Genomic DNA, 22,611 nt, shown 5'->3' with positions numbered 1-22,611 from the left:
CAGGGTGCCAACATTATCAAGTGATTTTCCGTACTTTTAGTTAGTTACGAGAAGGTATTGTTTTGGTAACTCTGATGGTTGCCGATAACAAATTAGCTAGCTAAAATTAATCTACATAAAATAGCTTAAGAGTAAAGGATAAATTAATTTCTAGAAGAAACACTTTGCATGATTAAGTCTTTCATTCAAGAGTTTTTTTTTAAAGAATCCAACATGTACATGACCAATACCTATATTCTCTAAAGAGAAGAGCCCAATAGAGGGCAGTAATTTTATTTCTTGGAAGTGTTGGGGTTGTCACAACCCCAAGAAAATAGCTTAAAACCACCACATTCCCTGTAGAGAAGAGCCCAATCAGTTCAGCGGTTACCAAGTTCTTAAGTTTCAGATCTAAAGACAGAAAAACGGACAGATTGTAATCAAGATACTGTGTGTTATAAATATATTTTATATTTTTAAAAAAATAAATGGAAATTAACAATTACATTTGTTGCGCATTATGCACAAAATAGAACCCATTCTGACACCCTGATCGTTATACACAAGTAAAGTAAAAATGCACATAGATACATTTTTTACATTTATCAAGAAAAGTATAAGTATGGAGATATTCATATTAAGCAGTCATATTGCTGTTCAAAGAGTTTATATTGTTCAGTTTGTATATTACATTTATATTCGCAATGGCAGAAAGAAAGATGACACGAAAATGTAATTTTCCAGGTAATTTTCAACCTTTATCCTTTTCTATAAAGATTTTTTTTGTCAAAAGCTTCATTTCTGGAACATCGCTTGTTTAAATAAGTTGTACTCTTCAGGGAAGCTTATAAATGTCCTGGGGTGGTTTAAGGCTATTTTTCTGACCTCCATCTCCCTTTCCTAAGGCTAGGGACGAAACATTAATGCGTATCGTAGCTGACACATTATCGACATAAAGTCTTTACACAATTTTTTTTAAAAGCGAAGCTTTTCTATAATTAGGGTCGGTCCGTCCGTCCGTCCGAGATAGATAGCTTTTATTCGTTAATTCAGGCATGTTAGAATTGTCCTATCGATTTCAAACTTTGCATGATGATTCCTGTAGTAGTTAGGTACGATTTAGAAAGCGTAGCAACTCTATAATCATTACGAGAATGTCTGTACGTCCATTTTAAACATGTTGATTTTTCTACTTTTTTAACAACAAATTTTTATGTGATCTAATTATCCGTTTGATCTGATTTTTGGTATATTGATTCCTGGGACAACAAAGAACAATATTTAAGCAAAGTAACTCTATAATCAAGTCCTAAAAATGTAGGTATGCCCATAAACATTATCCTGTATCAAGCAGTTTTTGAACAAATTTACTTACAATTTTGCGTCGACTCTTATACTTTTATATTCTGATTATTCAGTTCAGACACTATACAAGTGTTAATGTCCGTTTGTCCTACCGTTTCAGTGCTTCGCTTTAATGGATATTGTCATCCTTGTTTTCAAATTAGATTGCACGCTTTTAACTGCAACTATCAAATAATTAGTGTAGAGTATAAAATCAGATTAATATAATGTACATTATCCTATCTCTGTATCCCATGATACTATGTAATGTTCCTTATTAGCATGATTAAGCTATTAGTAGAAGAACAAACTCGGATAAGAGAGGGTGCTAACGATCTCGAGGCAAGATTACTTAAACGACACTTAATGGATTTTGTACATGTGGAGTAAACAACAAAAAGTGCAGCATTCACACTACATTACTAATAGATCAAATTCATTAAAAAGGAACGGAAATGTCCATAAGTGGCTCAGCAAAAAAAATCATAAAATTTATATGATTGGAGCGCAATTGGAATTGCTACACAAAATTGTAGTACTAAATTTGATTACCTACTAAATTTGATTACCTGTTTTTAGTCATAAAAAAGATTTTTTTATCCATATTTATAAAATCCATACGAAAATCTACAAATTAAAGAAAGTGAGAGAAATTAAAGGGGAAGAGTTTAAAAGGGCAACTACAAAATAGCTTGACAGCTAAATGTCAGAAAATTCTGACATTGCAATTATTTGTTTTAATTCTGTTTTAAATAATAAAAAGTAAAGCAGTAACAACAAAAAATAAACAGTATAAAATCTGTTGTTTAGATTGCATAGATATTTTAGATTTTATAACTTTGCAAGTGATTCTAAAAACAAATAATCATATAAATCATAAAGCAACTATGAAATACAATAAATAAAGTAGCTTTGATGTAAATATTGCAAAATAACTTCTTACAATGTCCTTTTTCTCTTGTATTATGTAGTAGTGTTTAATTGTATTTGTAAGCATCTTGTATTTATGTATAGCAGCGTCTATAAGGGTGTAGAAATTCAGGGATATAAAGCATTTGTATTAAGAAAAATATTTAGTAGTTTTTAGCTGCAGTATGAAAGTAAAATGATAGAGTGGAAAGACATTATATAACTTATGTCCCCACAACGTAGTCCCTCTGCTGATTTTCAATTGGGTCTTGGAATATAAGCCAATAATGTACGAAATATTAGCCAAATTGCTACAAAAGAGCTGAAAGCAATTTGTAAGCCAACAGAAAAGGTCCCCAACATTGGATCCAGGTATTTATCTGAATATTATATCTATACTTATACATTTATTAATTTAACAAGGATAACATTGACTACTTACTTTAACAGTAGCAGTAAGATTGAAAGAGGTATTTTTAGACATTGAAAACATTTCAACAGATAAAGTAAAGATACAGAGAAGATTACCATTGGTTAGAAGAACCATCACTAAATATTAATACATCTTTCTATGATAAAAGTTCAATAATCTCCTTTCAAATAGACAAAAATAAATGTGTATTGTTAAGAAGTGTTGCTCCAAATATTATATTTTTTTATATTCCATATCTATTTATCCTAAGGAGTAGTTGTTTCACTTAACTTAATTATCTTTTCCTAATGCTTACTCTTAGTTAGACTTTCATTAACACTTTCAACACAAATAACATGTATAATTATTTTAGGGGGATAATGTTTGAAAAATTTAGTAACTAGTAGAAATATGAAAATAAATAAATAGTCATAATTTGCAAATAAATTCTATGTAATTTCCTTTCTAATTTTTAATTGAAAATCAATACTTATTTTCACATTTTCAGCAGGCATAGTCAAATGTATAATTCAATTTATTTCAATTCAGTTTTTGAATCCTATTGGATAATACAGATTAGCAGTGCAGTGTAAAAATCATAGACAGTTAGATATATTACATACTTATCTAACTCAAAAACATAAAAATCTTTTTGATTTATATATTGAATGTTGACTTCCTTTCAATATTTGAAAACTACTAGATACTTTTTCTTCTTTCTCAAAATTTAAAATTTTATGAAACAATATTAACTGTTATTTTTTTTTAATATTTATCTTTTCTTTATAAATTTTGCTGTTTGTATGTTAATTTTTCTTTCATTTCAGTAATGGAAAAATTTTTAAGTTACCCAATAACTTTTAATGTATAATAACATTAATTTTAAGACAAGGGGAATAATCTACAAGTTAACTTAATGTTTACATTTAAATTAAAACTAATGTAACTTTACAAAATTAAAATGAAAATCTATTACTCTTTTTCAATTTTTTTTTCTCCATTATCTACTTTATTACTAAAAGCTAATCTAATTATAAAGTCATATCATCTACTATTTGTTAAGTATCATACAAACAGAAGTTGGTTTGCTTTTGGTTCTAATCTTCAATTTTTTTTATGCTTAATAGTGTTGCTAATGATATTAAAAAGATCAACAAACAAAGTCTAAAACTAATTTTGTTGTAAATTTTTAGAATTAAAAATCTGTCATTTTTAATATCAAACTTAACATTGTATAAAACCATTCTAAACTGTTGCTTTCCATGAAAATTTTATTATTCTACAACAAGTGCAAGAATTAGATGAATTATGAAAATGTTGGTGTGAAACTGCAAGTATATTTAGTAGCCTGCATACATAACTAGGCTAAATATGTATAAAACCTATCCAACCCATGAATGCAATATCCCACAGTGACTTCCAGCTGTGTGGATCTTTTGTCACAAAAAACAAGAATTTCCTTACAAAGCAGTTTTTAAGTTACGACACTTGATATACAACTTATTAAAATTTCATTTTAATGTGAACAGTTACTCTTCAAACAATCAAACCATGCGCTATACATTTATCACAATATATTACTTTAAAAATACCAACTACCACCTGTATGTTCAAATCCTTAGGAAATATTTTTAGGACATGTCAACCTAAAATTAAATGTAATGTTGATGTAACATAAAGAAGTTATTGAATTGTGTGGACACTTTGATTTTGAATTTGTTTATATCTATTTAGTCTCTGAGATTTGAGTGGACCAAGGTAGGTTACTATAAAATAGGAATTTGCCCTGTATTACAATATATTACTTCTATTACACTAGTTTTCAAAAAGTATCAAGCTCCAAATCCCAAGTACCTGAAATGCAAATAATTTAATATTGAAAGTTGCATTGCATGTGAAAAGAAAGTATTATTGTACATAATGCTGATGCATACATATAAAAACATACACATAAACAAGGATAACAACAACCATAATTAGCCAAGCAAAGATCAAAGCAAATATAAATAAATCAAGAAATTCTGAACAGAGAGACACACACAAATTAATATTGTCCCTTAAAGAAGCCAAATATTTTGATCTCTTTTCATTTACACAACAGAATAAAAAAATGATCACCAAAATAAAGATTGAGATTCAGATGTTGATTTGTATTGAGAACTAAGACTTCTAGATATCTTATAATAACTTGAAACTAAAACTCTTGTATAAAGTAATATTGAATTGTGTAGAATATGGGAATAGGCAAAAATAATTTACTATAATTGTCATAGAATTTTTATTTCGGAAGGACAGGAGTAGCTTCACTTCTAAAAACATATAATGTTACACATATAAACACACAAATATTTGCAAATAACATTGCATAAGAAAGCAAACTTGAAACTTGATCCCTGTGGCCCTAAAACTTTACTGATTAGTTTTCAATTTGTTATCAAAACAGAAAAAAACTATCATATTAATAATTTATTTTAATGATGTATAAGACAATTGACTGCCATTTTATTTTATTTTGTAAAGTAAAAGGTTTTTTTTTGTCAGTAACTTAAGATTTTAATAAATGATTTATTAGTTTAGATCTCCCTTGTAGAGAAGCTTTATCAAATGTTCTAGGATTGGTTTAGGCTATAATTCCTTAAATCTGAATAAAAAGCCATAAGATTCTAAGGGCACAGATAATAGTATAATTATCCTACTATATAAAGTAGTAAGCTTTTTTTGTATGTAGCAAAGGATCTTTCTAACCGCTTAACTGATATGGTCCTCCTTTACAGTGAAGCTTCTTATATTATGGTTTTAGGCTATTTTATTTTGATAAATAAGTCCAGGTATGGTATTAGGCTACTTTTCTGCCGTTCCACATCCCTAGTATATAATAAAAGATTAACATTTTCTATAGGACTAATTTGTATCTGTTTATAATCTTTATGTAACTAAATTTCACTAACATTTAAAGATTAAGACAAATTGGAGTACAGAATCTTGTTTCACATTAACTTCGACTTTTCCCTAAATTGTAAAAATACTTACATAAAAGAGAACATTTTTATTTAAAATATTTTCATTATACTGTATTACAATACAATGATTTTATTTTTATTGTTATTTTCTATGGTTTGTGTCATCATGTGGAAAAATTTTATGGACACTTGTCAACCACTTCATTTTATGCTTTGAATGTAAGCAAATTTAGCTGAAAAGTGAAAGAAAGTTTTACTTGGTAAAGTTTTCATTGAAATTCTTACATATTCACACAACTAGATAAACTTGGAAGTCAGCCACAAATAAGTTTACTCGCTGAAAGTGAGGTTGTTAAAAAGTGATAGTTTATAGTACATTATCATCTTTAAAGAAACATATGTTTTCATAAAATTTTGATACCTAAGCTTCTCAATAAGTCTAGGAAATACATAAATAAAAAAAATAATTAATTACGCTGGACATATTCTAATGTAATTGGCAAAAACAAGTTGTGACACTTATCATAATGTTGCTCAAAATAGATAATTTCAAGAAGCCGTTAAAAACTGTCCAGTTCAAAGAAATCAAATGGTTAGTATTGTTAGTATTTACTCATAATGTCAGTAGTATGTTTTTAAATACTTAAGAATAAAGATTCATATAGAGTAAAACAGATATATGAATGTTTTAGGATTTAAAGCTGTTCCTGTAAAGGATTGTACAAATGGGCATTATCCAGTTCTTATACAAGTTTTATGGCTGATTCTACAAAAATGATTCATTTTAAATGTCAGTTTTTAACATCTTTTATTATGTTTGGGTTTAAAAAGCAATTTTTTTTATTATTGAGAATTTTATATTATTATTTATATTTTTAAAAATATTCATTTCTTTAATAGTTTAGCTCTTATCTTTTTTAAAATTTAATTGAAAGAGCAATTTGGTAAAATGTTCGACAGAGTTTTCACAGAAAATGTTTTAGTTGTAAAAAAATATTGAAAATGAGAGTAGATAAATGCCTTGACTCTAAAGAAGTTGCAAATTATGTTTGGTTTATACTTTTAAGGTTGCAAAATTAATAAGTTAGGAATCTAATACAAGTTATCTGAGAGTCTAATCATGTTAAACTGATAACTAATTCAAATAGATAATATTGAATTTCAACCTCTGCTATTTATTGAACTATCTAAAAGTAAGCAGATATCTAGTTGATACTTTTTATGTTTCTTGTCTGTGTAATTCAGGTACAAGTAATGTATATCTAGGTAATATATCACTTCCACATCAATACCTGCCTACTACAATCGCCAAAATCAGAATATAAAAACTTTTTATGATGGCAGGCCTTACAGGGATTACACAATGACCGATTAATTAATGGACATTTCAAATGGCGATACACAAAATTACCCTTTTTTAAAATTACAATTAGTGGTTGAAACTTTTGGACACTAAACTAAATAGTGCAATAAACAGTTCAAAGTCTTCTCCCTTCCTTATTATCAAGTATTATCACATTACCCTAATATAAAATAGCAAATGATTATAATAACACAAATATATAAATAGCCAGAAAGCTTTGTCATAAAATTAGATATTATTGATATATTGGTAATTTTAGCGGAGGTCATTGCACACCTTATATCTGGTGGTTTAAATGAAAATCTTTATTACTATTTAGCGCTTTAGGAAGTAATGTATTGTATTTTTGTGTCTTTGAAACAAAGTTACTTGTCTGTTTGTCTTTTAAGATCTTGATGACAAGATGTACTTACAGATAGACAAAAAAACACTTTTCACTCCAAAAATAACAAACAGCAAAGTGATTTTTTAGGACTTTTGAAGACATTAAAAGTTGATAATATATTAAAACATCCAATATTATTGAAAATTACTGTCAAATACAAACCAAACTTAGGTTCTAGGTATGATCTCCTATTAGTCATGTTCCTGTATGTCTCCGGGAAACTTTGAATTGCTCATCACACACAAAACGATAGCACGCAGCTACACTAGTTATGGCCAATGGCTCCAAATGATGACAACAGCCGTTAAATTCTAGTATTTTAATTATGTTTTATAAAACTTACTCAACTAATCTTTATTAGATTGTACTAGTAGTAGGTTTATAGCAATTTTAAGATATTAGGTCAAAAAAGACCTAAAATAAAGGAAGCAAAAAATTAATCGGATGCATTTTTGAAAAAAAAACACCACTCAGCTACTTTTTGACATCTAATATCTATAATACAAAGTAGAACGATGTCTGTCTGTCCGTCTGTCTGTCCGTCTGGTTTTAAGCTATTTTCTTGGGGGGGTGGGACACCCCCAACCAGCCAAAAAAATGAAAAATACTCCCCCCCCCCAATTTTTTTTTTTACTTTTTCTTTTAAAATCTAAAATACGAAAAATTAGGTTGATCAAACCTCTTGGGGCAAAGCCCCTATAAGCTAGGGGCGAAGCCGCTAGTATCTAAAATAGTATTACACTATTCTCAAAAGTTTTATGATAACGTTTTCTTATTCGTGGGCTTAATAACGCTGGGGACTTTTATTGAGATTCTACTGGTTGGTTTGTTGAGTTGATTGTCCATACGTTTTGACAACTAATTGTGATATATAGAAGGAGTAATTGTGTGTATCATCATATGTTATGTACAACAATTTATCGGCCATTGTCTTATCCCTTTAGATTCATGAGACACTATGGGGGGGGGGGGATGTTATCTAATGACATACAAATCATTAAGTATTAAAGCTCCACTGGCACAATAAAGATTTATGCCAACATGATTTACTTTTTAATAATCTGCAGAATTTAATAAAATCAAGCCAAAGTGGAGAGATGGTCGATGACAAATTAATTCCACGCTGTATCACGGGATGGGGGCGTGATTTAAATGTACAGTATACTCCTTTGATTAAACTCAATTTACGGGTTTTTATATAATTGCAACGTAGTTATAAGACTTTTGGTAGCAATAAATTGAGACGTTGGGTATCCCTCTAACTGAACCGATTTTTGATTAGTCAATGGTCTAAATTTGTCTCGGCCAGGATATGATTAAAAGCCTAAATTGGCCAAGGAATAGCCGAGTACAATATTTTTAAACTTAAAAAATTAAAAATAAAGAGCTAAATGATTTATTGCGTCTTTCTCTTTTTATCGACAGACGCACTTGGATATATTATTTTCATAATTAATTATATGTATTTCCCATGTTAACGTCACCTTATGTGTAAATTTGGTGAGCTACATTATTGAGCAGCGTTGTTAAGTTAGGATGGAAGAATTTTGTAATGAAAGCAAAAGTGGGGTAGAGGATAAGGGATGGGGTAAAACGAGTTATCAAAAGACCAAAAAATCTTGCCGGTGGAACAAATTCAACCGGAGAGATAGGTTCAGATTCCTGATTCATCAGTTTTTCGAGTACAGGCCAGGGATGAGTGGGGGTAAGACATTGGAGGAAAAATTAATTATGTCTCATATGTTTATGTGAGTAAACATTAATAATTATTGGAGGAAGAAAAGGTTATAGATTAATTTAGTTGTCATTACCCTCTCCCTCCCTGAGTACAGGTCCCTTTCAGTTTCTCTCCGCCATTCAACAGAGTTTATACAAAACTTTTTAAGAATCGTTGAAAATAGCGAATTTATAAGAAATCTTCAAAAATCTCTTTTTAAAAACTGGATTTAACATATAAAAACATATGGATCATGGAAAGAAAACGAAGTAGCAGGTTTCGTCGTATTTTTCAGTAGCTTTTAGGTTATATTTGGTTAGGTTAGGTCAATTTAAATTGTTGCCCCGCAGGGTTAGAGCCCGCGGTTAGAAAAGCTTATGTGAAAATACGACAAAACCTGTTACTTCGTTTTCTTTCTATGATCCAAACATTTTAATCTACAAAACATAGAAATAAATTATATTTATCTAATATAGTTACTGAAAAGTAAACATAAAAAAAGATTTAATTTTGTGTTTTCACTTATTCTTATTTTTTTCCCTGTTAAAGAAGGGACATCTTTCTAAACAGAAACACCCACTCCTTTTTTCTCCAACCTTTTATTCTTTATAGACATATTTTCCCCTTTTTAGGACAAAAGTTCTCTCTTATGACATAACTCCCCATCTTGAATAACCCTATCTCTCAAGTTTTGATTAAAAATTTGAAGCAGACAATTCTGAACATGGATTATAATAGACAAACGACCAGGTAGATTATCAAGTCCTTATATGGGGGCAGCAATATTAATCTCTTATCACACACAATATATGTATATGTGTTGATTTAATAAATTTTGAAAATGAATTAAAAAGCCTAATATTATAGCCAGGAAAAACAATACTAACAAATTTCAGAATGATTGTCGACCCCTGTGGGTGTCTTCAGGAACCAAATATAACAAGGTATGTATTTTAATCGTTACTAGTTATCATAGACAGCTTTTCTCGGAAAGTAAAATGATAAATTATATGATTAATTCATGTTTTCTTAGCCCCTAGGGGCCAAAGGCTTGGGCTAACAAAACTTATCTTATTATTTTCCTATTCGTAAAAATTGTGTATAATATGATACGATAAATGAGTTTTCAGTGTGGCTGAGAACCGGTTCTAATCTAGAGTATATTAATCGGTTTCAAAGCCATACTGGAAATATTATTCTATGATTATGAATCACACATTGGTAGATGATATTGGACTGTCCTGGATTCATTTTTTATAGCATTGCTTCTCTGTAATGTTTTGTAGGACAGTTTATTATCTGCAATTAGTAATGCTTAGTTTTTAAAGTGTACATCAATTTATTGTCCATTGTGTTACACTATTAGATCACTACATGTTTATACCTGTTTTATAGTTTAAATAGTGTTGAAGAAAGTCCTACTTACTAATATTACCTATTTTAAAAATATTTTATTACATAAGATGACAAGTATGTCCCTAATTAGCATTTTAATTAACATGTAAAAATTTTTGTTATATAACTTGCTATACATGCTACAAGATATTTATGTTTTCTTTATAGTAAAGCAAAAGGAAAAAAGGCTAGATTTTGCTGTTGTTTATAAAAAATCACTCAATAAACCATAACTTCATTTAGGCTTAATCTTTAAAATAATTAGACATTAAATATACATTTACTGTATTTAGATTACTTGAATTATAAAGTGAAGGACAGTCAAACATACTAAGCTAAAAAGTAGCTGCAAAAACCAAAAAAAAATAATCCTGTAATAATTAGATAATATAAGAAAACAAGGCTGAAATAATGCATAAAAGCGAAAGTCAATTTATCACAAAGTCATTAAAACTTACTTTTACAAATGATAAAGATGCTATAATATTTAACTCTGCCCAATCGTTCTGAAAATCGCTATTCCGTAAAATCAAGTGTATTGAACAATTGTATCTTGTATAAACGAAATGCTGACAATAAAAATTTAGTTTAAAGGTTAGATAGTTACTACACTTGCTAAATTGTACCTAAATGTAATTAATGTAAATATAATAAATAAGCCTAGTATGTTAAAGGTATGATATATCTGTTCTGTTCAGACGGACCGATATAGAAAAGCTTCGCTTAAAAAAAGAAAGAGTGAAGAGAGAAAAGTTGCCTAAACAATAAAATCTCAGGTTTTTACTTTTATTTGCCAGATAACAAAACTGATGGCTTTTTTACCGCCAATATTTTTTCTCTTAATGCCTTTTGCTCGCTCAACAATATATGTAATGTATAACTAGGACAATTATGTCCATGTGCAGCTCAGCAATAACTATCCTATTATATAAATAGTAAGGTTCTTTGTATGTTTGTAAAAATCTCGCTGACAACTGAACCGTTTGAGTTTCCATTTTAGAGATGCATTTAACTCCAAGAGTGATATAACCTATTCCATTTTTTAATTAGCAATGTTTTTAAGCCTTTATTTCTGCCCCTCTTTCCCCTATAAACCAGGTACGAAGCCATTTGATTTATGAATGGAGATTTCATCAAAATCATACAATGCCCTGAAAGTCGGTACCAATAATAGAGTTTCTTTGCTTCTAAAATTACTTTTTATATGTATGTTATTATTCCGTAAAGAAATAAAGAAAATATTATATACTGTGAAAAAATATGTTATTATACTTGTATCATTATTTCGTTTGTACTTAGATAAAAGATTTCACAGAAAGATATCGATACCCATGGATTGATATAACTTTCTGTATTACAGTGAAGCTTCACATTGGTCTCGGTTAGGTTTCTATAATTGTTTTATGTAGATTATAATAAAGTTAGAGTAAATTATTTATTTATTTAGATTATCAAGAATTCGTTAAGAAAAGGAGAACTTAATCACTTTTGTAGTTAGGAAGTTAGGAGAGTCAAAAATGCCATACTACTTTAAATAATAAAGTAGTGACTGCGCCCAAAGCATCTAAGGAATCTCTATTCAACGGGATAAGAAAGAGGACAGAAAATAGTATAAAACCAAAGCTAGCTGCTGTGTCACTAGCCTCTAGGGGCTCTGTAGTCATAGGGCTAAGAAGAGTGGCAGAAAATAGTCTAAAACCAATGCTACCAGCTGCGTTCCTTGCATCTAGGGACTTTGCATTTAAGGGGATAAGAAAGGGGGTAGAAAAGAAGCGTAAAACCACCCCATGACATAAATGAAACTTCCCTTGATAGGACTACTCGATCAGTTCAGTAGATTTAGACAAAAAAAACCTTACTACTTTATATAAAAGGACATGTATATATGTATATGTACCTATATGTAAATAATTAATTGGTACTTAATAGATTGATCACGGTAATTGCTGAATAATCTTAAAAATCACATAATTAGATTTTGGATCACCAGTATCCCCCCCCCCCCTCCACCCTTATTTTCCATTAGAAGAAGGTTGAAAGGAAATATAGTCTTAGGAATCATCTTCTTTTTATAAATCATTAAACTCGAAAATGAAATGAATTAAGAAAAGCTGATGTCAAACGCTGTAGATCAACATGTTTTATATGAATATAGAGTGACTACACTTAATTATAATTAATATAAATTAGCTTGTAAAGTTTAAAATAGATACCTGGCTATTCTAACATAAATATCCGATAAGAACAGATCCAACGAACACCAAATATAATAAAACTTTTAAAAGATGGAAATAGTAGTTGAGAGGGGGGGGGGTGTTCAAAGCCAACTGAAGAATAATAAGATTGTACAAAATAATCTGAATAATCCAACAATTATTACAATACAATCCTAATTTACCAATTAGTCATAACATTTGTAAATGTTGCACCAGATATTCATGTACTCTAATAAACTAATACTTACTGCTGGCTAAAATAACGAAACCCCCCATCCACCAACTAAACCCCATAGCCTCCCCTTTTAGTGGATGAACTAACTGACGAATAAATGAGATCCACATTAGCAACCTAAATTGACGACAAATTTTTTCATGTCAATATTTCCACGTATTCATTATTCAATGTTTTAATTAATTAATTTAATTTAATTAATAAAACCAGTTTTGTTAAAAACTGGTATTAATCTAATGATTTTTAATTTAATGTTCGTGGAAAATTGTCTAAAATATGATGCTATACATGATTTAGTATGGATGACTCGGTTCTAATCCAGCGGGTGTTAATCAGCTTCAAATCCATACTGACAAGAATATTTAAGATAACTTTTCCTGTTATAATGATATGTTTTATAGTGATTTGTATGTTTATACCCTGTTAACATTAGAATATTCAATTTTCAAAATATTTACAATGTTTTTTTTTTACTTTTTGAGTCAACTGAGTGGAAAATAAAGTCTTATCCGTTTATAAAAGTAACAGGATGTTAATGAGTTTGTCTGTTTATACCGAAGGATACCGCTAACCACTGAACCAATATGGTTCGTCTTTACAAAGTAGCTTTTAATAGGTCATAGAAATTTTTGGTAACTGGACAAAGTGTCTAAAAAATCAGCCATATGACGTCATAAAAATGAGGAATTATTCATCTCTTTTTTAGGGGTTTTCTTTCCCACTTCTCCTGTCATCTCCTCATTTTTATGACGTCACATGTCGATTTTTGAGACACTTTATAAAGTTACAATTTTTACAGAGGGTAACACCACCCTACAAAGAGAAATACCCCATCGAAAAAAAAGGCCACCTCTCTTCCTTCCCCCCCCCCTGAAAAAAAAATATTTTTTCTATTTGAAACTAAAACTAAAAAGGAGGGGTTCAAACCTTTCCCTCTCCTCCCCCCCCCCCCCCACCTTAAGTACCCCTTGAGTACCCTATGGCCGTAACCGTGAAGTATACAATATACTAAACATATAATCTGCATAGGTTACCTAAAGTATGTAAAATAAAGCAATAACCAGCACAAAACTGATGATAGGATAACATTATCCCCGGCCAAGTATTGATAAATCAACAACTGATCAAAGACAATAATATAATTTTTGCCCATTCCTTGGCATGTGAAGTATAGTCTGAGCACACAAAATCTGAGCATTATTCATAACCTATGCCAATAAGTTTTTGGGAATTACAGCCACTCTCTGACTTTAAGCTGTACTAGCTTTAGCTGCGTCCCTAGCATCTAGGGGCCGCAGAACTCCCGCTCTTTTTTAACATAATAAAAAATGGCCCAACCCCCCAAAAGGACTATCAGGATGTTTCCCTAAAATGAAGAGGTCAATGAGTTCATTATTTTAAAAAAATATTAAGCTACAGAAAAAAAACTTACTTCTTAATAGATTGTAGGATTGTAAGATTAATAGGATTGTAGATGTGTAATTCAGAGTTTGACTTATTTATCCATATATAAACCAAACTGAATAATTATTTTTTTTTTTTGGGGGGGGGGGAGAGTCGACCACATCTCTGTTTAAAAACATGGATAGTCATATAATATAGTCATAAACCTTCCCAGGACCCATGAAAAGCTACATTGAAAAGGATAACCAAATAGATTCAATGGTTAGCTAGATCCTTCGGTACAGACAGACATATGCACAGATGTACTGTTACTTTTTTATAAGGATAGGTTTGCCAATGATCAGGTGAAATATCAAATTCAAATTTGTACTAAGTTTAATGAAAAGGTTATAAGTTTAAATTAGCTTTTAGTGTGAAAGATAAAGAGCCCAAACTGCGTGACTTTTTAAGTATGAGTGACACATAACTGAGAGTTAGAATTTTTGAATATCTCCATCCTGGCAGGCACAGGATTCCAGCAAACCTGGCAGGCTCATCCAGGTAAAGAGCAAAAATATTTTTTTGACTTAAACAAAGCATTTTATTTTACCAAAATACTAAAATATCCTCTAGTAGTACATCCTCATATTAAATACAGGTGTTCAAGTCAATCTCAGGTTTCAGGTATGCAAGTCCTGATCCTCCAGGTCTTTAGAAAACTTTAAAAGGCTCCTGTGGCCGCAATTTTTTACTTAGAGACTTCAAATTCTAAACTTAAGCTTTTCTTATATGTCTACATAACGTATCAAAATTTCATAAAGATCCACCGCCGTTTTCTCGCCGACCGCCGACTGTGGCGGCTGGCAGCTGCCAAGTACAGCTGCAGCCGCTGAAATTTATATTTTGATATTTCTAATGTAAAATTTACATAAAGATAAATATTTTCTGCAAAAAAATATTCCACCTCCATTCTTATATGTTCGTGTATTCATGTTCTGTGATCTGTTCTTTTAATATCCTGGTATAAGAATCTACTTGTCTTTGAGTGAATCATAGTTTTTTTTACATCAAGGGGTGATTTGCTTCTTAATTTTAAAGTGATCATCTAGAGAATCCAGAACACAAGAAAATTAGGTTAAGTAACATCCTACAGACAACCAATTATTTGATTGTACAACCTTTGTAATTGTATGGAAGTCCTAACTGTGCAAGGTAATGAGTAGCACCTGTTTATGGGCCAAAGCATTTATCCTACTCCCACCATTAGTATAATGTGCAAGACAAAAGAAGTATATATCATTTTTAACATCTCTAGTATGATGATGTTTGGCTAAGACTCAAACCTGAAACTTCCCAAACAGCAAGCAGACATGATTTCAATTGTGTTAGTTTTACTTATACAATATAGATATGTTATGCTAACTAAATCTTATTAATAAGTTTAATAAGTTTAATTATAAGTTTTTTTAAACAATTCAAAACTATTTGAAATTTTTATTAATACACTTACATTTATATATAAAAGGTTATAAAAAATTATGTAAAACACAGGTTAAAAGATTTATAAAAATTTTAAAACTAATCAACAACAAATGCCGTTTTCTGAAAGATCACAGCAAGTTTCTTCTGATTTTGTAATTATCACACTGGCAAGTGATACATGAATATTTAAAAAATATTTATCTATAAAACCAACACATTCCTCTTCTCCAGTTTGAATGCAATAACCATCTCCCTAAATCATAATTGTTTTTGTTAACACCATAGTGTAGTTGGTAATTTGAATCTTACTAGTGTCCTTATTTATTTAAAAATTTAAAACAACTGTAATTTTCTTATTTTTGCAGTTAGAAGAACAATTTTTTTTTGCAGAAAATGTTTATCTTTGTGTAAATTTTATATTAGAAATATAAAAAATATACTTGGCAGCTGCCAGACGCCGCAGTCGGCGGGGAAACAGCGGTGGAACTTTATGAAATTTTAATACTTTATGCAGACATGTTAGAAAAGCTTAAGTTTAAAATTTGAATTCATTAAGTAAAAAATTGCGGCCACAGGAGCCTTTTAAAGATTTCTGGAGGATAAGGACCTGCAGGATCATACCTGGAACCTAAAATTGACTTGAACACATGTATTTCATATAGGGATGTACTATTAGAAGATATTTTAGTTTTTTTGTAAGATAAAATGTTTTGTTTAAGTCAAAAAATAGTTTTGCTCTTTAACTGGATGACCCTGCCAGGTTTGCTGGCATCCTGTGCCCTCAGGATGGTGATATTAAAAAAATTCCAACTCTCAGTTATGTGTCATATCCATACTTAAAAAGTCACGCAGTTTGGGCTCTTTATCTTTCACACACAGAAAATAAGATAGAAAAAACCGGACTACCCGACCTTTAAGGATTAACACTACTGCAGGACCACTATCTGTAATCACTTAAGAATAGAGCCTAATCATTTAAGCAGTTACTGAGATCTTAGGCTTCTGACAGCCAGACATATAAATTGACTGCTTTGTATTACAGATTGAATAATACAATTTATTTTACCTTTAAAAACTCAATCCTTTCAGCAATACTGTCCTCCTGAACCATATTGTCAGCTAATCTTTCCATCAAAGACACACATTCCTCACATGTAACTTCATCAGTTGAATATTCACATGCTCCAACAATACTGCAGACACGTTCAGGCTCCAGGAACACTGGATACAGAGCCTGTGCTAAAATATATACAATATTGTATGAATATTACATGAATAATTGCATTTTAAGTCACTAATACTGTATTATATGTATCAGCAGTTATGCCTTTTGTATCTAAGGACTCTCATTCATGGGCAAACCACCTTGATTCCAGAACTAGATCTGTTTAAATCAATCCAATTAAATGTTAAGCTGGATTTGTAAAAGATTTTATAACATACATCTTATAACACTATATTAAATAAATATTTAGATATCATTGGTATGTCAGTCAGTTTAAAACAAATGATCAAAGCAGCAAATAATTTTTTTTTAATTTGTAAAAAAAAATTTCCCACTGTGTCTTCTATATTTTCTCTAGTGGCTCTGCCTTTAGCTTTAAACTGGTTATAACCAGGGATAAGGGATAGGAAACCTGGCCATGAATTAGGTCTCGGCCTGGTTTTGAAAGGGATCATGCAACTTTTACCATTTGCCTAATTTAATGACCTTACTGGCGGACGGCTTATATTGGCTACCGATCTAAACCAATAGTGTTCTGTGATTTGGGCTTGTTTTGTATCAACCAATCACCAATTGGCAGAAATTTTAGAAGCAGACAATTCTAGAAAAAATAATGATTTGTCTGCCATGAAAAAATAATTATAAATGGTGTTAGATCACATTAGTTTAATTATTAAATCTGCTTAGAGTTAAACATTAAAAAAGGGCCATATAGAAAAAACAAAAATAACGGGATTATTTTTTTGGAAAGAAGGTAGCTACGAATTTTCATTTGGTAGTTTATAAATTAGATGTTGTATTTTGAATTTTAAAAATTTAATACGGAATTGATAAAACACCTTAACCCTAATTTTTGTACAATACAACACAGTACAGATATATCATTACATTATAGTATCCAAAGAACTTGATAGAATGTTACCCAAGTGCATATTTATTTATTTATTTTGAATTTTAATTAGCAATGAAATTTTCAAATAAAATTTTTACTCATTAATAAAATGCAAATAATACAAACTAAAATCTGTCTGAGGGAAACCCAACGATAGCTTTCTGACAGTTCAAATTACCAAAATAAAAGATAAAAAAATTTGATTCTATACTTTATCTACACACACACACACACACAGCTTTTTCATTAGCGTTTAGGACGAACTACTGCGCATTCCCAAAACTGGTTTATTAGGCCTAGGCTTGAAATAGGCCTGAAATAATATTTTCCTACGTTTCCCATCCCTTATCCCTGGTTATAACATAGACACACAATTTACAAACAGTCCTTTTCTAGTCTATAAATTTAGCTACCCCCACAATGATGACACACAAAATTACTCCTTCTATAGATCAATTTTAGTGTGTGTAATGTTTAAACACGCAACTTAAACCAACCAATCATAATTCAGTAAAAGTCCCCTAAGTTGGTTAGCCAATGAATAAGGAAACAACATTATAAAACTTTTGGGACAAGTGTAATTAGGGATCTAAGGGATAAGACAATATTCGTTAAATTATGCAAATCCCTGATGTTGATATGCAAAATCACCCCTTTATAGATTATCAATAGTGACGCAACCCAATATTTCCCGATTTTGTATAATTTTTACGGAACACGATTCCAGTGACGTCATATTTTTCTTTCCCGAAAAAGGGAAGGGGGGAAGGAAATTTCTTCAAAAGAGATGGGGAAAACCCCCTTTTCTCCCATCTCTTTTGTTCTTCCCCCCTTCCATTTTTTGGGAAAGAAAAATATGACGTCACTGGAATCGTGTTCCGTAAAAATTATACAAAATCGGGAAAGATTGGGTTGTGTCTCAATAGTGATTGAAACAATTGGACACTGAATTTAATGAAACAACCAATCAAAATTCAATAAAAGTTGCAATAGCTATTAAGCTAACAAATATAAAAACATTATCACAAAACTTTGGGGACTAGTGTAGTCAACAGCCAAATGTCACCTTCCTCCCTTAGTGTAATACAGAGCCTGAGAGCTAATAGTCCTCTCTCTATCTGATTACACACAGACTTCTAGATATACAGTTACTTTTATATAATTAACTTATTAACATACCATGCAAGCAGAACTATTTTGTGTTATTTGGATAGAAATTTTACCTAAGGTTGGCCAATACTGATAAATAAGTTCCTCACAAGATGCATTTGTACCAGGGCATACATAAGCTACAGCAACTCCTGTTTGATCACTCAAACTTTCATCTAACAGTACACCCTTTTGATATGCTGTGAAAATATTGAGGCAATCTTCACAGCTTCCCTCAATGCTAAAATTAATATTATTAGCAAAAGCATATTATTATTAATCTTACAAATTTTTTTCTTTGGCAAATTCACTATTGTATTTTTTAAATTTTGCCATAAGCAAATGATTTATTCCTCTAAAGTTGAATATTTCATTCATTGCTGGAGAAAAATACTTTTTATACAGGGTCATTTATAAACAGCTTTCCGCGGATATAGAATGTACAATTATAGCCCGTGCCTTTGGCACCTCAGGGCTAAAAAAACTGGTTTTAATCTTATGATTGTACATTTTGTATTCGTAGAAAGCTGGATATAATACGATGCTAGACATAGTTTTTTCGTATGGATGAGAACCGGTTCCTATCCACCGGATTCGAATGAATACAAGAAAAATGATTATTTCAACAAATTAGGCCCTTTTTTCGAAGATATATTGAATTAAAGGTTTTTAAAATCTGCGTAACTTTTTGAAATTCAAATTGCGCAGCTTGTGTTAATAGTAGAAAAATGTTATGCATATCGTTAGAACCGTCATAGCCACTAGTTTTTTAATATATAAGAACCATTCCTGTGCTACGTAATGTATAGGAGCTACGTGGTAAAATGTTCCAATTACTTAAAACTTTTCATCCTTTTTCTCACATTTTTCAAAATAGCTCCTAAACTACAAATAGCACAAAAACGGGTCTTATATTTTTAAAAACTAGAGCTTATGGCGATTCCAACTGTATGCGCAACATTTTTCTACTATTAACACAAGCCACGCAATTTGAATTTCAAAAATGTGTGTATTTTTTTCACACCCCTTAAATCCATTAATCTTCGAAAAAAAGGCCTTTGAAAAAACCGGTTTAAGGCATAATATGTTGAAATAATCATTTTTAAATATTTGAAACATAAATGTCCCATAATAGGTTTTCCAAATATATAAAGGAATTTACATTATTGTTTTATTTTCTATGCATAATTAAGTTTTTAAAAAAATCATTTCTCTTGAATAACTCTGTAGAACCCTGTAATTTTTTAAGTCAATGGGGAAATTTATAAAATTATACTATAAAATATGAATAGATAAATAGTTTATCTAAAAACTAGCGGCTACGCCCCTAGAGGCCTCTAGGGGCACTTGAGGAGGAGAAAGTCGAATTTGATAATTCAATTTCTTATTTTAGATTTTAAAAGAAAAAGTTTAAAAAAATTTACGTTTGATGTTTATTTTTCGTTGAACTCTCTTTCTAAAATTGGTAAATTTTTAAAAAATTTAATTTCTCTAGGGAGGGTGGTGGTACCCTCCCCCAAAATAGTTATAAACCTTCCCAGGACATATGAGAATCTACCCTGTTAAGGAGAACCCGATCGGTTTAGCGGTTAGCGAGATCCTTCGGTACACACAGACAGACAGACACACAGACATCCTGTTACTTAAGTATAAGGATTACAGAGTGAAATATATAGATATACCATTATTATAAAATACATCTGCTTCAATTTAAGGTAACAATAATAAATAGAAATAGAAGAGTAGAAGAATATTCTGAACCCTTTTTTCGTCAAATCTAAGAGAGAACATTCCTAGCAGACAAAAGTATTGTTTACTTTCGACTCAAGCTGATGTAGATTCTTAAAAAATGATAGACTCGCTATTCGATAGTGAGGCAAAATTATTTTTGTGAAAAATCATCCAAAAGCACATTAAAAATCTACAAAAATTAAACAAAATCATATGTTAATAACCCTCTTAAGATTTTATTTTATTTTTGTAAATTTTTTTATTCGATTTTGGAGGATTTTTCACAAAAATAATTTTGCCTCACCAGCGAGTTGCCAGCCTAACTTTTTTTTTAAGAATCCAACTTTGTTTCAAGCTTTCAAATTGTAAACGAAATTTTTGGGCAATTAATTCTGATTCCGCAAAGCTTTCTACTAAGAAAATATACTGTTAACAGCTGACTTTTATGTATGTATGAAATGAAAAAAAAACATGCCTTTGTAGGAAAATGTGTACATAATTTCAACCAATGAGATCCAATGTAAATTCCGATGCGATTCTCCTATTGGCTCAATCAGACATTCCCTCTCTTTCTTAGTACCTTTATTCAATAATATGATATTCATGATACCTGACAATAACAGTAAGAAATATTGCAAAGACAAAGGTAGACTTCATGTTGAATTGCATCAGCAAACTAATACAATTTATATTGGATCTTAGTTTAAATATATTTTCTTATCATAATTCTACATTATGTATAATAAAAAGTTTCTTAGTTCAAATTTATTGCAATAAAATAAGCACTTATATTTATATGCAACAATCTGGCCTCTGTCCTAGGGACCATTTTCATCTGCTAACGAATTGCTTGCTGCCCTTTTTGCACGGACTTGGCTGTGTTAAAATTTATGAAGCCATAGGTTCAAAATCCTTATTGAAAGTCGCACAGGGTCTATGATATGGGGACATGCAGTTATTTAACCGTTTTCCCCTCTATTGTTTTACTTTAACAGTTAGGGAGTTGAATCCATTTTTATAGAAGCAGAAATATAATCTATGATTATGGTTTGGACCCTCTAAAACTGTAATCTACCCTTCCACTTTACCCTCTCTTGGTGAAAATATCTTCAACGCCGATACGATTTTTGAAATATAAGATTCCACTTTTGTCTCTCTTGTTGAAGATATCTTCACCAAGAGAGGCAAAAGTGGAATCTTAAATTTAAAAAATCGTATCGGCGTTGAAGATATCTTTACCAGGAGAGGGGAAAGTGGAATCTTACATTTCAAAAATCGTATCGGCGTTGAAGATATCTTCACCAAGAGAAGGGAAAGTAGAATCTTACATTTCAAAAATCGTATCGGCGTTGAAGATATCTTCACCAAGAGAGGGGAAAGTGGAAAGGTAGATTACAGTTTTAGAGGGTCCAAACCATAATCATAGATTATATTTCTGCTTCTATAAAAATGGATTCAACTCCCTAACTGTTTAATGTAACAGAACAAGTTTGTTCTTGTTTATAAATAAATAAACAACAATAAATGTCAAAATTTCTAATAAATAAAACTGTTTTTTGAATGATAAGCTTGATTTTAAATTATATTTCTTATCTTTGTTGTTTTATTATTTTAATTTACGTGTAATGTACAATTCTAAAATAATAATAAAAAAATATTTTAAAATACTCTTTTTAAAACGGATATGGTGTGATTAGTTTCTACAGTGTGCATTGAAATTAAGATTATTACATATCATTAAAGGAAGCCTGCAGGAAATACACCACTCTAACTGCTGACCCAAGTAGACCCGGCATAAAATGGTAATTTCCTTATTCTGTCAACAGGAATTCAC

The 22,611-nt window shown here is 30.4% G+C and overlaps 1 protein-coding gene across 1 annotated transcript; it reads right to left on the bottom strand.

Annotated features, from left to right (window-relative positions):
- Window positions 1-15,850: 15,850 nt before the first annotated feature.
- LOC145333057 (uncharacterized) lies at window positions 15,851-21,434 on the bottom strand. Its single transcript, XM_080178205.1, has 4 exons — window positions 21,388-21,434; window positions 19,121-19,287; window positions 16,847-17,019; window positions 15,851-16,033 (listed from the first exon to the last, which is right to left on the bottom strand). Exons 1-4 carry the CDS (start codon window positions 21,432-21,434, stop codon window positions 15,881-15,883), a joined length of 540 nt encoding a protein of 179 aa, XP_080034331.1. The 3' UTR covers window positions 15,851-15,880.
- Window positions 21,435-22,611: the final 1,177 nt, after the last annotated feature.

Source organism: Acartia tonsa, chromosome 12, assembly GCF_053477335.1.
Source record: "Acartia tonsa isolate MP-2025a chromosome 12, ASM5347733v1, whole genome shotgun sequence".
Classification (NCBI taxonomy): domain Eukaryota; kingdom Metazoa; phylum Arthropoda; class Copepoda; order Calanoida; family Acartiidae; genus Acartia; species Acartia tonsa.
Note: the sequence above shows the minus strand (reverse complement) of the source record. Positions and strands in the feature narration are given on the sequence as shown.

Excerpts from the sequence above, each read along its gene's own strand:
- LOC145333057 (XM_080178205.1), bottom strand. The coding sequence starts at position 21,434 with ATGAAGTCTACCTTTGTCTTTGCAATATTTCTTACTGTTATTGTCAG. Across the intron at positions 19,288-21,387 it reads TTTCTTACTGTTATTGTCAG|CATTGAGGGAAGCTGTGAAG; the intron begins GTATCATGAATA and ends TATTAATTTTAG. Across the intron at positions 16,034-16,846 it reads AAAGGATTGAGTTTTTAAAG|GGAGATGGTTATTGCATTCA; the intron begins GTAAAATAAATT and ends ATTATGATTTAG.